The sequence below is a fragment of the Malania oleifera genome, chromosome 10 (genome assembly GCF_029873635.1).
Source record: "Malania oleifera isolate guangnan ecotype guangnan chromosome 10, ASM2987363v1, whole genome shotgun sequence".
Taxonomy (NCBI): domain Eukaryota; kingdom Viridiplantae; phylum Streptophyta; class Magnoliopsida; order Santalales; family Ximeniaceae; genus Malania; species Malania oleifera.
The window spans coordinates 15,176,109-15,191,812 of record NC_080426.1 but is presented as its reverse complement, the minus strand read 5'-3'; the positions used below and the strand labels follow the sequence as shown (position 1 = coordinate 15,191,812).

At 35.6% G+C, this 15,704-nt stretch overlaps 1 protein-coding gene across 2 annotated transcripts; it reads left to right on the top strand.

The window, feature by feature from the left end:
- Positions 1-2,358: 2,358 nt before the first annotated feature.
- Positions 2,359-15,456, top strand: LOC131165387 (synaptotagmin-3). 2 transcript variants are annotated; one of them, XM_058123128.1, is made up of 12 exons: positions 2,359-2,703; positions 4,455-4,553; positions 4,637-4,687; positions 4,767-4,890; positions 5,150-5,268; positions 5,386-5,487; positions 5,591-5,665; positions 5,866-5,942; positions 12,771-13,020; positions 13,682-14,053; positions 14,822-14,950; positions 15,067-15,456. In XM_058123128.1, exons 1-12 carry the CDS (start codon positions 2,593-2,595, stop codon positions 15,193-15,195), a joined length of 1,638 nt encoding a protein of 545 aa, XP_057979111.1. In that variant the 5' UTR covers positions 2,359-2,592; the 3' UTR covers positions 15,196-15,456. The 2 variants fall into 2 exon arrangements, with proteins under 2 accessions (XP_057979111.1, XP_057979112.1); XM_058123129.1 differs by lacking the exons at positions 2,359-2,703; positions 4,455-4,553; positions 4,637-4,687; positions 4,767-4,890 and having other exon boundaries at positions 5,152-5,487; positions 5,591-5,690.
- Positions 15,457-15,704: the final 248 nt, after the last annotated feature.

The following is a 15,704-nucleotide window of genomic DNA, read 5'->3' as shown; positions in this document are numbered from 1 at the left end:
GGGTCTTGAGCTGCTTAGCTCATCCCTGGGTTGGATTTCGCCTCGCCTCATTTCCCCTCATAGACTCTCGTCGCCTCATTTTCCCCATGGACTCGAGGGGGAGTATTAATGTTCGTCCAGTCTCACATCGTCTTTGTGAGCAGTTTCTAAGTCAATATAAGATTCTCTTAACTCTCTCTCCTTAACACCTAGATTTTGATGATGAGTTATCTTATAATAAATTATGAAAATTGCTTTCATAGATAAATAAAAGAAAAAATTCAATAAAAATGGATTTAGAGAAATTATAAGTTTGTTTAGTCATGGAAGTTGATTTTATTTATTTTTTATATTTTTGTTTTCAATGAAATTATAAAATTTTTTAGTTATTTTTAAGTTTTCAATATTTGTATTAAACCATATAAGATAAAGAGTTTATTTAGTTGTACAATATATATGAAAAAACTATGCAAGATAGCATATGGAATCATGAGTTTTAGGATTTGAATTTGAATTTTTATTGATTTGGAAGAAATTAAATATATAAATCACACAAATCAAAGTATAAGATCCGAATTTCCATATGTAAAGTAAGAGTTAGAAATCAAGAAAATAATAAAAAATGTTTTTTTATAAAACTAAAATAAAAGAATTGCTTTCCACAATTAAATAGTTGTTAGTGATTTGAAATTTATCATTTTAGATGTATCTTGAAAAGACACAGCATGCAAATGACATTTATATCGAATTCTTATGAGAAGATAAATTTCCAATTTTCAAATTTTATTTTACAATCGTTTAAAATTCGTTTGAATCATTCATATGCAAAAAAAATTAAAAAAAAATTAAAATAATTGATGGCTTGGTTGTGTAATTGTGAGACGAAATAGAAAATTGCCATCCATTTCCAACAACAACAATAATAATAATAATAATAATAATAATAATAATAATATGGAAGATGGAGAGGTTGCATCCACTTATTTGCAAGAGAAAAAGAAATGCTTATATATGTTGAGGGGTATATGAATAATAAAATAACAGAATAATTTATTTGATTAGGTATAGCTTCCCCATCTCTTGACCCCACCTTTGTCCAATGAAAGCAACAATTTTGATTATATATATATATATATATATATATATATATATATATATATATATTATATTATATAAAATAAAAGCAGACTATAATTTTCTCCTCCCCTACTTCAAAATATTTCAATTATTGATTACAAAATAATAATAACAATAATAATAATAATAATAATAATAATGACAGTTGATGATAATAAGGATGCCAATCATAGTAGTAATATTAATGACATGATGATTTTAAGTATCTATTTAAAGTTTAAATTATATATATATATATTGTTTTATTTTAAATTTATATTTAAAATCTCATATATATTTAAATAAAGCCGATTTAATAGATGTAATAAATTTTTTTATTTTATTTAGATTGATCTTATTAGTAAGGGATTGGAATAATATTTATAGTCTAACTAATATCATAAGAAGAAAATAGCGAGAAGGCCTCCACGAGCATGGAGCGGTGAAAAGATATCCGCACGTAAGAAGGAGCATCGAGAGTTCAATTTTAGGTAAATATACTCACGGAGTCAACTGTATCTATGGATGGTGAGAATTTACTCTGTGAGTCAGCGAAGACTGTGGATGGTGAGAGTTCACTCTGTGAGCCAGCGAGGACCGTGGATAGTGAGAGTTCTTTGTGAGCCAGCGGGAACGGTGGATGGTAATGGAAATGTGTCCCGGTGGTCGGGTTGGCCAAATGTCCAACTGATGCACAGAAGCCGTGTCCGTATTCCAGACTTTACCTGATCAGCGAGATCTAGGGAGAAGACGCTGATCCGTAGGTTTGGTGCCGCACCAGGGGGTCCGAAAGGTTTGTTGGTGGTTAGAGTTCCTATGTAATAAAAAAAAAATAACGAGAAGAGTCGATGTATTTGATAATCCTTTTTAATGATAAAAAAATTACATTTTTTCTTCAATTTTATAAACTAAAAAATCATCTTTTTTTCTTAAAAAAAATAAAAATGTATTTTTAACAAATATATTTTTTGAAAAATAAGCCAAGTATTCAAGGCTAAAAAATTAATGAGAATAGGTCAAAAATTAACAAAATAGGTCTAAGCGTGTATTTCTAAGAGTCCTTATCTTTTTATGGGATTTGTTGAAAGGTGTCGTGAAATTAAAATTGTCTCTGCTAAACTACCGTTTTACCCTTGCAGGATGAGTTCAACGTCGGATACTGCCTTCGCCGGTAGAAGTCGGGAGGGGTACTTATGTCATTTGACAAGTACAGGCGAGCACCGGGTTTTGTATATTTGTTTGCAGCACATTTTGGCGGTTTCCTTGAGGGGTGTGTATATTCTATATTGTAATGTGTATATTAGCTCCGATTCCCAGTTGATTTTCTTCAATTTTCTCGCCGGATTTTCCCGGGAAATCGCTTTCTTCTTTCAGTTTCTATCTCCTACGCACTGCTATTCCATTTGTTTACTTCTTTGGTTCTTATATTTGTCCTTCCTCTGTATTATTTCATTTTCTTTGTTCTTTATTTTTTTTTACTCCGAGGAGTTCAGGAAGATGGGGTTTCTGAGTACTCTGTTGGGGATTCTTGGTTTTGGAATCGGAATTCCGATTGGGCTGTTGGTGGGGTTTTATCTCTTTGTATATTCTGTGCCCAGAGATGTAGAGGTAAGGTCAACATTAGTTTCATATTTCCCGTTTGACCATTTTATTTGAAGCTTTAAGTTTCATAGGCCTGGTTGGATCTTTCTATTTGAAGATATTATCAAGCATTTGATTAATTGCTGCTCTTTATAATCTGAGTTTTTCGTTTTCTTGTGCTATTTGTAGTGATCGCTGGCTGTTTGTTTGCTTGTCATGGATCTGCTCTGCATAAGGCTTAGTGGGTGTTTATTTTCTGGAAGATTTATATTTTTAATTTGTAGTAGCTTCAATATTTACGGACGGATTCTACTAGTATTTTGGGGGGGGGGGGGGGTGGGTTTGGAAACTTTTTTATTTTTATTTTTAAACATTGATTTAGTTGTGAATTGAATGCTGTTTTCTCAATGTAAAAAAGTGTGATCAATTGCTAAGTAAGGTCTTATTGTTGAATCATAGCAGTTTGCAAAATTTCAAGTTGGGGGTTCAATCATATGCTTTAATGCTAGAATTTTGGATTTGAGATGATCTTATTTGGAATCTGACATGTGGAAGAGTCAATTACAAATGATGGTAACCACGGTGCATTGATCATATATTCAACAATGCAATTTGTAAATTGTAACTTATGGTTAACTTTTTTTAACATATATTTGAGAATCGGCTCACTTATTATTTCAATATGACTGCAGAACTTTTATGCAATTATAGTTCTGTTTTTGCTGGTTCATTCCCTTTCACAATGTACCCATGTGCTAGGAGTTCCTTAAATCCACCTCCTCTCCTAGCTGCTCCCAAAAAAAGCCTAAAAAGAAAAATATAATGTTGCTCTTAGCTGATTCGAAATCATATCACTATAAATAAAAAAAATTGACAACTAAGCCTCAGTATGAAGTTTGAACACCATATGCTTCACTTTGGTGCATTTGAACTTCCATGAAAGTGTGATGATCAGTTTTGACTTCCTTTGCACTTGAATTTATTGTGATTGAGTAATTGAGGAAATTGGTGTGATTGCCCAAAAGTGATGTTAAATCCTTGGAATGAACGTTTATTAAAAATCCAAATAATGAAGGAAGACACAATAGAAATTGTTTTCCCATCTTCAACGAGGCTGCATTCACTTCAGAGTTCAGAAATAAAAATACAAAAAACATAACAAAAGTACATCAAACGCTATGTGTAAACATTGTTTAATGGTATCTCATCTCAACTCTTAATAAAATTAAGTTGAAACAGTTTTCAATCTGCCTTTTCCCCATATCTTTCTAAAAAAGTTCTTCTTTCTCAGATTTATAATTAAATTCAATTTTCAAATGAGAGTTAAATTAGTAAATTGAAAAATCTATCAACAACCACACCAATACATGCTTTTGTTATTTTTTTGACACACTTCTCCATATAACCACTGAAAACTGCTGTCCATAACTAATGAAACGGAAAATGAGGCAAGTTGCAGCTAGTGAAATGTCCAAGCACAGTTATGTTTCATTCATATGAATTACATAGTAACTTGTAGCACTTGGAATTTTCCTTTTCTGGGCCTTTGTAGGGCAAGTATGTTTATTTTTTTACGAGTTAAAGGCTTAAAACCCAAAAAATGTTGATTGATTTACCAAAAAAAACCTTTAAATGAATTTTTCTTGTAGGTCTAAATGTGGACAGTGTGAAATGTGTACATTATACTTGAAATAAGCTGAAATAGTCCAAAGCTCCATGACAAAATATTTTCTCCCAATATGATTTTTCTTCGTATGTTCTTGGACTAATTGTTGCAGGATCCAATTATTAGGCCACTTTATGAGTTTGATACAAGTGCTTTGCATGATCTTCTACCTGAAATTCCATTCTGGGTGAAGAATCCTGATTATGATAGAGTAAGGATTGAAGCCTTCTCTTTTTCTTCATATGTCCTATAAATTTCTATTTTTGAACTGAAAATGTGTGTGCGGTTGTGCAGGTAGATTGGTTAAACAAGTTTCTTATGGATATGTGGCCTTTCCTTGATAAGGTTATTCTATTGCACAAAATGATTCAAGTTTCAACCTGAATGAAGAAATTTTGAGCTTGAGTTTTTTTTCAATCCACAGGCAATTTGTAAAACAATAAGAACCATGGCAAAGCCTATATTTTCGGAGTACATTGGGAAGTTTCAGATACAAGGAATTGAGTTTGAGAATCTAAGTCTTGGAACACTACCTCCTACAGTTCATGGTGCGCAGGCTCTAAGCTTCATCTGTTCAATTAATAGTTAATGGAACTGAAGGGTTCTATCAAATCTATATTTTGTCTAATATGCTTCATCTGTTTAAAATTTGAGTCTTTATTGTAGAAGAAGCTGAGTTAGCATCTAATGTTGCTCTATTGAAAATATGACAAACTGCAAAGGTCTTTTTTACTGAACAAGCAGTATACAGGAGCCCCAGTTTACTAGTTTTATTTTTTCATTTTTAATTGCTTTACAACACTGCAGGTATTAAAGTATATGAGACTAATGAGAAGGAGTTAATCATGGAACCTGCAATTAAATGGGCTGGCAATCCCAACATAATTTTGGTATTAAAATTATTGAATCTACGAATCACTGTTCAGGTGGGCCCAATGACCTGGTACTCAATAAAAGAATTAGCATTGGTGAGTAGTTAGTGCTACTTAGAAGTTTTAGAAGTTTGATTGTGTGTGTGTTTTTGTTTTCCCTTCTTCTCTCAGCTAGTAGATTTGCAAATATTTGCGGAACCACGGATAGCTTTGAAACCTCTTGTGCCAACCTTTCCATGCTTTGCAAACATAGTAGTATCTTTGATGCATAAGGTAAAGTGGGAATTCTGTGAGTTCAATCTTTGTCTTGCTCTGATTTTTCATATATGGATAGAATCATTGCCTTAGATTTGATTGTTCTCTGATCTATTTGCAGCCACATGTAGACTTTGGAATGAAATTATTGGGAGGGGATGTCATGTCCATACCTGGGCTTTATCGATTTGTACAGGTGCAGCACTGGTGATCTTCTATGGGTAGGCACTGGGTTTTAAATTTTGTCTGATAGTGGGATGGGTGGTGGATGGTAAATCTTTTTTGGTTTTAGATAAAGAAAGAAGGTGGATTGTTAATCTTTAACTCTGATTTTGATTGGATTTGCTTTCTCTAAAACTCTGTATGCCCGCAACTAACCATTCTGGATGTTTGCAGGAGACCATTAAAAAACAAGTTGCAAGCCTCTATCTCTGGCCTCAGTCTCTTGAAATACCAATTCTTGACACTTCGACGTAAGCTAATAGAATGTTACAACTGCTGATGCTTAAAGTTGATCTAATTCTTAAATTTTTTTGAGCTTTTTATTTCTTGTTTTATTTTTCTGGATGTTAATAAGCTCATTTAGATATGGTAGTTGACTTGGTTAGATATCAGCCTTTTGAGTATTGACTTCAGTTATCATTTTACTTACAGGTGTGGGACTTCTTTAGTGAATAGAAGAACAGTTTGCTAGCATGATTGAACACCTCATAGTAATAAATTATTTTGTTGTACTGGGGATATGAAACCAACCGATTTTATCTCCAGAACATTTGAAATAACTTTTACTTGAATCTTTTTTTTTCTTTTTCTTTCATTGTCCTATCTTTCGCAATAATGGTCTACCTTTTCACAAAATTTCCCAGGCAATGGTTGTTTTCTATGCATTATTTGATGCCTTCAAATACTACCACACTATTGAATACAATATCTGAAAAATTTCTTTTTTATTTAATGAGGCATTCAAACACATCATGTTGAGATATGAAGGCTTGAACATCTATCACTACTAATTAAGGGAGTTGGGAGTTTGGTGATCACCTCAGAAAGAATTTCTGCATTCCTCAAATCACTCCTATTACCCACTCAACAAAATTGATATAAACCTTTATAAAGGGGTTAGATGAGTCATTTTCATGCTTGTGAAGTAACTGCCCTCAAAGAGGCAGTTACAGGCATTTAAGTTTTTCAAATTGAGAAGAAGAAACTGCAAGCTGCTCGAGCATGTGTGTTGGGCTTTTGTGGAGCCTAGTTGCGTTAAATCTGAATGATGACCCGACTTTTCTTTAATGAGAAATTTCTATCCTAAGGCTTAGTCCATGGAGCGAAGGATTGGGCCATAAGGTCCAAGTTTTTGGGCTTGTTTTGTAGCCCATTCGGAACCCTGTGCGCAGCATATAAAATGATTGTTTTTGGGTGATTAGGGTAAGCGGTCACACTTCGCGAGAGAGTGAGAGAAAGAGCATTGTACCGCCGCACTCTCTGTATTTTTCTTCCTGATAATGGTGAAATCCCTACAACTTCGTGGTCGTAGGTAAAATTACCGAACCACGTAAATACCGTCGGGAATTTGTTGTTAATTCCCAACAACTGGTATCAGAGCCTAGAATTGGGTTCGAGTGGGAGCAATGGCAGAGGAAGCAGGAAAGACGTCTAGAATAGAAAAGTTTGATGGCATGGACTTTGTATTCTGGAGGATGTAGATTGAGGATTATCTCTATGGGAAGAAGTTACATCTGCCGCTTGTAGGAGAAAAACCTGCTACTATGAAGGACAAGGAATGGACTCTCCTTGATAAACAGGTACTGGGAGTTATAAGATTAACTCTGTCTAGGTCTGTTGTACACAATGTTGTGAAGGAGAAGACTACAGAAGATCTGATGAAGGCTTTGTATGGGATGTATGAAAAAACGTCAACAAAAAACAAGGTATATCTGATGAAGAAATTGTTTAATTTGAAGATGGCAGAGAATGCATCAGTAGCACAACATCCGAATGAGTTTAATACTATCACAAGAAATTGATTTTGATGATGAGATTCGTGCACTGATCATTTTGACTTTGTTGCCAAATAGTTGGGAGGCAATGAGGATGACAGTAAGCAACTCTACTGGAAAAAAAAAAACTGAAGTATAATGATATATGTGATTTAATTCTGGCTGAGGAGATTCGTAGAAGAGATGCGGGTGAAACCTCAGGATCTGGTTCTGTCCTAAACCTTGAGACAAGAGGCAGAGGTAATGACCGAAATTTAGATCGGGGTAGATCAAAATCCAGAAACTATAATCGAAACAAAAGTAAATCTAGATCTAGCCAAAAGGGACAATGCTGGAACTGCGGGAAAACGTGTCACTTTAGGAGACAATGCAAAAGTCTTAAGAAGAAGAATGAGGATGATTCTGCTAATGCTGTAATAAAAGAGGTACAGGATGCACTACTTCTTGCAGTAGACAGTCCACTTGATGATTGGGTTTTGGACTCAGGAGCTTTGTTTCATACCACTTCACACCATGAAATCATACAGAACTATATAGCAGGAGATTTTGGTAAGGTGTATTTGGCTGATGGTACAACCTTGGATGTTGTGGGTATGGGAAACGTCCGGATGTCGTTGCCAAATGGGTCTGTTTGGTTACTGGAGAAGGTACGACATATTCCTGACCTGAGAAGGAATTTGATTTCTGTTAGACAGCTTGATGATGAAGGGCATGCAATGTTGTTTGCTGGTAGCACTTGAAAGGTTACAAAGGGAGCTAGAGTATTGGCTCGTGGAAAAAAATCTGGTACTCTATATATGACCTCAAGTCCAAGAGATACAATTGTAGTTGCTGAAGCAAGTACTGATACAAGCTTATGGCACTGCAGACTTGGTCACATGAGTGGGAGAAAGGGATGAAGATGCTGCTATCAAAAGGGAAACTACCGGAATTGAAGTCTATTGATTTTGACTTGTGTGAAAGTTGCATCTTAGTAAAGCAGAAAAGGGTGAGTTTCTTGAAAAGTGGCAGAACACCGAAAACTAAAAAATTGGAGTTAGTGCACACAGATTTGTGGGGGCCTTCTCCCGTTGCATCCCTTGGAGGTTCAAGGTAGTACATTACTTTCATTGATGACTCAACCAGAAAGGTATAGGTTTATTTTCTAAAAAATAAATATGATGTATTTGAAACTTTTAAGAAGTGGAAGGCTATGGTTGAGACAGAGACAGGTTTGAAAGTAAAGTGTTTGAGGTCGGACAATGGAGGAGAGTACATAGATGGAGGGTTCAGAGAGTATTGTGCTGCACATGGAATCATAATGGAAAAGACCATTCCTGAGACACCACAGCAGAATGGTGTGGCTGAGCGCATGAACAGAACTTTCAATGAGCGTGCTAGGAGTATGAGGTTGCATGTTGGACTACCAAAAACTTTCTGGGCTAATGCTATTAGTACTGCAGCTTATCTGATAAATCGAGGACCTTCAGTTCCCATGGAGTTCAGACTTCTTGAAGAGGTTTGTAGCGATAAAGAGGTAAAATTTTCTCACTTAAAAGTTTTTGGTTGTGTTTCTTATGTTCATATTGATTCTGAAGCTCGTAGTAAACTTGATGCAAAGTCCAAAATATGCTATTTCATTGGCTATGGTGATGAGAAATTTGGCTATCGGTTTTGGGATGAACAAAACAGGAAAATCATCAGAAGTAGAAATGTGATATTTAATGAACAGGTTATGTACAAGGACAAGTCAACTGTAGTATCAGATGTCATAGCGATAGATCAGAAGAAATTTGAGTTTGTTAACTTAGATGAGTTGACTGAAAGTACTGTCCAGGAAAGGGGTGAAGATGATAAGGAGAATGTAAAATCACAGGCAAATCAGAATACACTAGTAGCTGCGGTCTGTAGATCTTCCAGGATTATTAGACCTCCACAGCGTTATTCACCTGTTCTAAATTATCTCCTGCTAACTGATGGTGGTGAGTCAGAGTGTTATGATGAAGCCTAGCAGGATGAAAGTTCAAGCAAGTGGGAGTTAGCTGTGAAGGATGAGATGGATTCCTTGTTGGGGAATTAGACATGGGAATTGACTGAATTGCCAGTAGGGAAGAAAGTTTTGCATAACAAGTGGGTATACAGAATAAAGAATAAACATGATGGTAGCAAGCGCTACTATGCCAGATTAGTTGTCAAAGGGTTCCAGCAAAAGGAGGGCATTGACTTCACAGAAATATTTTCTCCAGTTGTGAAGATGTCGACAATTAGACTGAAACTGGGAATGGTGGCTGCAGAAAATTTACATCTTGAGCAGTTAGATGTGAAAACGACATTCCTTCATGATGGCTTGGAGGAAGACATCTACATGATTCAGCCAGAAGGGTTCATTGTCCAGGGACAAGAGAATTTAGTCTGTAAACTGAGAAAGAGCTTGTATAGTCTAAAACAAGCTCCAAGATAGTGGTATAAGAAATTGATAGTTTTATGCATAAAATTGGGTTCAAGAGATGTGAAGCTGATCACTATTGTTATGTTAAGTTCTTTGATAATTCTTACATCATTTTACTGTTATATGTAGATGATATGCTCATTGCAAGGTCTAGCATTGAGGAGATTAATAATCTGAAGAAACAATTGTCAAAACAGTTTGCAATGAAGGATTTGGGAGCTGCAAAGCAAATCCTTGGAATGAGAATCATTAGAGACAAGGCTAATGGTACATTAAAGCTTTCATAGTCAGAGTATGTGAAGAAAATTCTCAGCAGGTTCAACATGAATGAAGCTAAACCAGTGAGCACACCCTTGAGTAGTCATTTCAAACTAAGGAACAGTCATCGAAGATAGAAGAAGAAAGGGACCATATGAGCAAGGTGCCTTATGCCTCAGCTATTGGCAACTTGATGTATGCTATGGTGTGTACAAGGCCAGACATTGCACATGTAGTGAAAGTTGTGAGCAGATTCATGAGTAGACTAGGAAAGCAGCATTGGGAGACAATCAAGTGTATTCTGAGATATCTGAGGGGTTCATAAGGTACATGTCTTTGCTTCACAGGTGCAAATTTGAAATTGCAGGGTTATGTAGATGCTGATTTTGCTGGTGATAATGATAGTAGAAAGAGTACTACTGGGTTTGTATTTACTTTGGGTGATACAATTATATCGTCTTGGGCTTCAAATTTACAAAAGATTGTTACTTTGTCTACTACAGAAGCTGAGTATGTTGCAGTAACTGAAGTTGGAAAGGAGATGATTTGGCTACATGGTTTCTTAGACAAATTGGATAAGAAGCAAAAGATGAGCATTCTACACAGTGACAGTCAGAGTGCAATTTTTCTTGCCAAAAATTCGGCTTTTCATTCAAAGTCGAAACATATACAGAAAAAATACCACTTTATTCGCTACCTTGTTGAAAATAAGCTGGTAATACTTGAGAAGATTTGTGGATCTAAGAACTCGACAGACATGTTAACTAAGGGTGTTACTATTGAGAAGCTGAAGCTGTGTGCAGTTTCAGTTGGTCTTCTAGCTTGAGGATAGGAAGATGAGTTGTAGGAATGAGGGATTGTTCATTTAGAGGATTGCAGTCGATATTGGTGATTGAACTAGTCTCCAAGTGGGAGATTTGTTGGGCTTTTAGTTGCGTTAAATCTGGATGATGACCTGACTTTTCTTTAATGAGAGATTTCTATCATAAGGTTTAGTCCATGGAGCGAAGGATTGGGCCGTAAAACCCAAGTTTTTGGACCCATTTTGTAGTCCATTTGGAACCCTGTGCGCAACATATAAAATGATTATTTTTGGGTGATTAGGGTAAGCGATCACACTTCACGAGAGAGCGAGAGAGAGAGCATTGTACCGTTACACTTTTTGTATTTTTCTCCCTGTGACTCCGTAGACGTAGGCAAAATTGCCGAACCACGTAAATACTGTCTTGTGCGTATGATTGATTTTTCTTTGGCGTGTATTCTTTCTCTATTTTGTTTCTCATAGTTCTCGAGAATTTGTTGTTAATTCCCAACAATGTGCTCCAATTGCCAATTGTCGATGTGTATGCCATCAATAATCATTCAAGTTATTTTTACCTTTTGTACTTATAATGACTGTCCTGAAGATCTTTAACTCAATTTCTATGTAGATTCAATAATTTTTTTTGGACATTGTTCTTTGTAATAACTACACCACAGCCATGAAATTGGTGGGAAGAAAAATCACGGCCGTACGGACCGCGACTGTTACGTAAAGGCCATTACGGTCGTTACGTAGCCGCTACAAGACTATTACACCAAAAAATTATTTTATTTTTTACCTTTTCTTCTCACTTTTTCCCTCTCTTTCATATATCATTCACAATATACCAAGTGACAAGAGGGGGAAAAGATTATAAAGAGGATGACAATGATACAAAATTTACTATTTCTTTAAATACTCACAATGGATGCATTAATTAACAATTTGAAAACCCTACCTTGTTAGGAAAATATTTTATTTTGATAATATTAGTAATGTGATATTTATGTCCCATATTTTTCAACTTCAACCTTCTTTCTTTTCTAACTATTTTATATTTGTATTATTCATATTTCTTATGTGTCTAATAGATTAATGGAGTGTATAATGTATTTTATTTTATTAATTAATTTAGCACACATAAGAATTTATCACAAATAATAACAATGAGAAGTATAAATACGCACACACACGTAATTTTTCTATCTATGGTGGTCTAAAACAAATATAAACTTGTTGTCCTTACCAAATAACTTAGTTACTTGAACTAAAGGATCCAAAATACACTAAAACTCTTCTAAGAAGGGCTAAAAGCTGAAAACATGCAAGTACGCTAATATGCACAAGGTTGTGCGTGCTTCAAAAAAATTCACGGCTGTTACACCCGCTTCCCATTATATAACATCCGCTACTCTCACTCCAGGTTACACCTGTTACTGTTACATTACGCTACCCACTACCACGATTTAAAACCATGCGGATGCCTGTGGCTAGTGGATCATTCAATAGTTAGCCTGTCCATTGTGTGAGGACCTAAACAACTTGACTCAGGCCTGTTATTGGATTTGTGTTTCAAAGGGGCGACACTTTTTTTTTAAATGGCAGCCTGGTGCACAAAGCTCCTGCATATGCAGGAGTCCAGGGAAGCGGCAGACCATGAGCAGTCTATAGCACACAGCCTTACCTTGCATTTTTGCAAGAGGCTGTTCCATACCTTGAATCCATGCCCTCCAGGTCACTTGGTGACAACTCCACAGTTGTGCCAAGGCTCCCCTTCCACCACTAACTTTTCATTTTCCTTTTTAATTTTCTTCAGATCGGCTGTAAAGAAGCCCGTGGGCATACTACATGTTAATGTTGTTCAGGCATTCAAACTCTTAAAGATGGATATTCTGGGTACATCTGATCCTTATGTCAAATTCAGACTAACCGGAGAGAGATTGCCAGCAAAGAAAACTACTATAAAGAGGAGGAACTTGAATCCTCTATGGAATGAAAAGTTCAAGCTCATTGTGAAGGACCCAGATTCTCAAGTTCTACAGCTATATGTCTATGACTGGGACAAGGTTCTTCCCTAAATCCTCTCCTTTTTATATCTTGGTACTGAGCGGTTCATAGATTTCTCTGTGAAAAGAATTTTTTTTTGCTAGGAACATGAAGTACATAGTTAACGATATATCCTTCAATCCCCACTCCTTTGTCCCTGCTCTTGATAAAAAGGTTGATTTAGAGCTCATGGATCATTTCTGTGCTTGTTCGAAAACTGTCTAATTCTTACATGTCCAGTTAAATCCAAAATTATTTTGCTTAGATATCATGAAAATACCATATTACTTGGATTCTCTGGAAGTTCTGGTTGAAGTGATTCATATAAAACTAATTCTTTTTGGACCCATTTAAAACCAAAATCAATTTGCTTGGATATCAAAGTAGTGTATTACTTGGATTTTCTGGAAGTTTTGACTGAAGTGATTCATACAAAACCCACTTTGTTGGATGATGGATCAAAAGTTCTAAGGGTTTTAGGAAAGGTATTTCATATTGAAATCTCCAAGCACTATAGTTGCACCTTTTTCACTATGTCAATAAAAATATATTGAAGATAAGTTGAACATATTGTTTGCCCCTTTTGGTAATTTGAAATTGTTGTAGCGTCCACTAAAAATTATCCTTCTTTGAAGATGCTTCTAAATAACTTGGGATTTTTCTTTGTGTTGTTACACACAGGTCGGGACACATGACAGATTGGGAATGCAAACAGTTCCTTTGAAATTGCTAACACCCCATGAGCCAAGAGAATTTACACTCGATTTGCTCAAGAACACAAATATTAACGATCCTCAAAACAAGAAGCGAAGGGGACAACTTGTGGTGGAGCTGACCTTTGTTCCTTTTAAGGAAGACAGTGACGGGTTTAGTGGACCTTTGGAAGGATACGAGAGGAAGGAGAGTGGAATTAATGGGGAATATAGTGGTAGTTCCCCGAGTGGAGCAGGATTGCTATTGGTTACAATCCAAGGAGCTGAGGATGTAGAGGGGGAGCGTCACAACAATCCTTATGCTTTAGTCCTTTTTAGAGGGGAACAAAAGAAAACAAAGGTGAATTTCTCATTCATAAATGGATTAAATCCTATAAGATGTTTGGTGTTTGTCCTAGTGGTGTATGGAGTCCATATTCACTAGTCCAAAAAATATGACATGGAGATAATTACAAAAAAAGGTAATCTAAATTGTATATGCAGTTCGGTGGGTACTCCTCTAGATTATGCAAAAATGAAATAATTGTATGTATGAATTTGAGTAATAATATATATGTGGACATTTGCATTGGCTGATATGATCCATCACTGCTGTCTTTTTTTTCAAAACAAAATGACCTTTATAATATCAATAATTTTAAAAGTTCAAATTGCATTTTCCTGAAATTAATTTTTCTGTACTGGTTAGATTGCTTCAATTGACTTGTTAGCAATTGCCAAAAGCTTGGTTAATTGAGAGAAAAATATCTAGGATAAACCCCTCATTAACCAATGCGATAGATATTAGAGTTGGCAGTTAGCTAGAGTTTACTTGAGCTTATTGTTGGCTTGCTTGTTTTCTAGTAACATTTGTTTTGATGGAACTGAAAATACTATCTGAACATTTTTCTTTTTTGGTTTTTTTGTTTTGCTTTTTGGTTATCTTGTTTTTCTCCCCACAACTTCACATTGCTTCCTTTTTGTGTGAATCAATATTAAGGATGAAAATTTAACCATATCAGTCTTTCCCTCTCTTTCTGCAATTGTACAAGCATGACAATTTACATCATTGAGGACTCTATTAAAACATTTTAGCATCATATTTCCTTATGAATTTGGATTTCTTCAGATGATGAGGAAAACTCGAGACCCAAACTGGAATGAAGAATTCCAATTTATGCTCGAAGAGCCTCCTCTAAGCGACAAAATACGCATTGAAGTTAAGAGCAAGCGTGCAGGCATTGCCTTTCGATCCAAGGTATTGTATGATAGTTTCTTTTGGTGTTTTACACCATCACCTTTTATTCACATATCCTTGTCTTCCTCTGTATTTTATGGCGTTCCAAATTTGAAATGCCTTCTTGCAATATGTAGGAATCACTAGGGCATGTGGATATCAATCTGATTGATGTTGTGCACAACGGGCGCATCAACCAGAAGTTCCATTTGATCGATTCGAAGAACGGAGTGATACATGTCGAGATTCGGTGGAAGACTATTTGAGAATGTAGTGCAGATTTTGAGGACACAGTGAACAGCTTGTATGCCCAACTAAACTGTCCTTGTCCTTGCTTCTCTATATAAAAGATTACAACACCACAAGCTTGGTTTACAGGATGAGAAATATGAGAGAAAATGTTCATGTTTGTTCTCTGTGTTGTGAAATGTACGGCAATTATGATGAATAGTGCGGAAAAATAAAGAGATAGATAAAATAACAAAAACACGTGAATATAATGTGATTCGATAGTATGCATTCATCCACATGAGCAAGCGATGGCTGAATTTTTCTATATAAAAATAAAGTTACATCATATGTATTTATACTATCCCTAATTGTACATAGATATTAGAAAAATTCCTCAAATATCCCTGTACCGTACCGTAGGACCATCACCCTTGCACTCCCAACCTACCTATTAATTGTCTCAGTTAATAAAGTAATAAATTACGAGCCCAAAAGGCAAATGTTGTCATTTGCTCTGTTTTACTCATTACGCTACGCTCCCCTC

What these genes read in the sequence shown, in the direction of transcription:
- LOC131165387 (XM_058123128.1), top strand. Translation starts at nt 2,593, where the DNA reads ATGGGGTTTCTGAGTACTCTGTTGGGGATTCTTGGTTTTGGAATCGGA. An exon ending in GGCTTTATCGATTTGTACAG is followed by an intron (nt 5,666 to 5,865) that starts GTGCAGCACTGG and finishes GGATGTTTGCAG; the next exon opens with GAGACCATTAAAAAACAAGT. An exon ending in GGGAACAAAAGAAAACAAAG is followed by an intron (nt 14,054 to 14,821) that starts GTGAATTTCTCA and finishes GGATTTCTTCAG; the next exon opens with ATGATGAGGAAAACTCGAGA.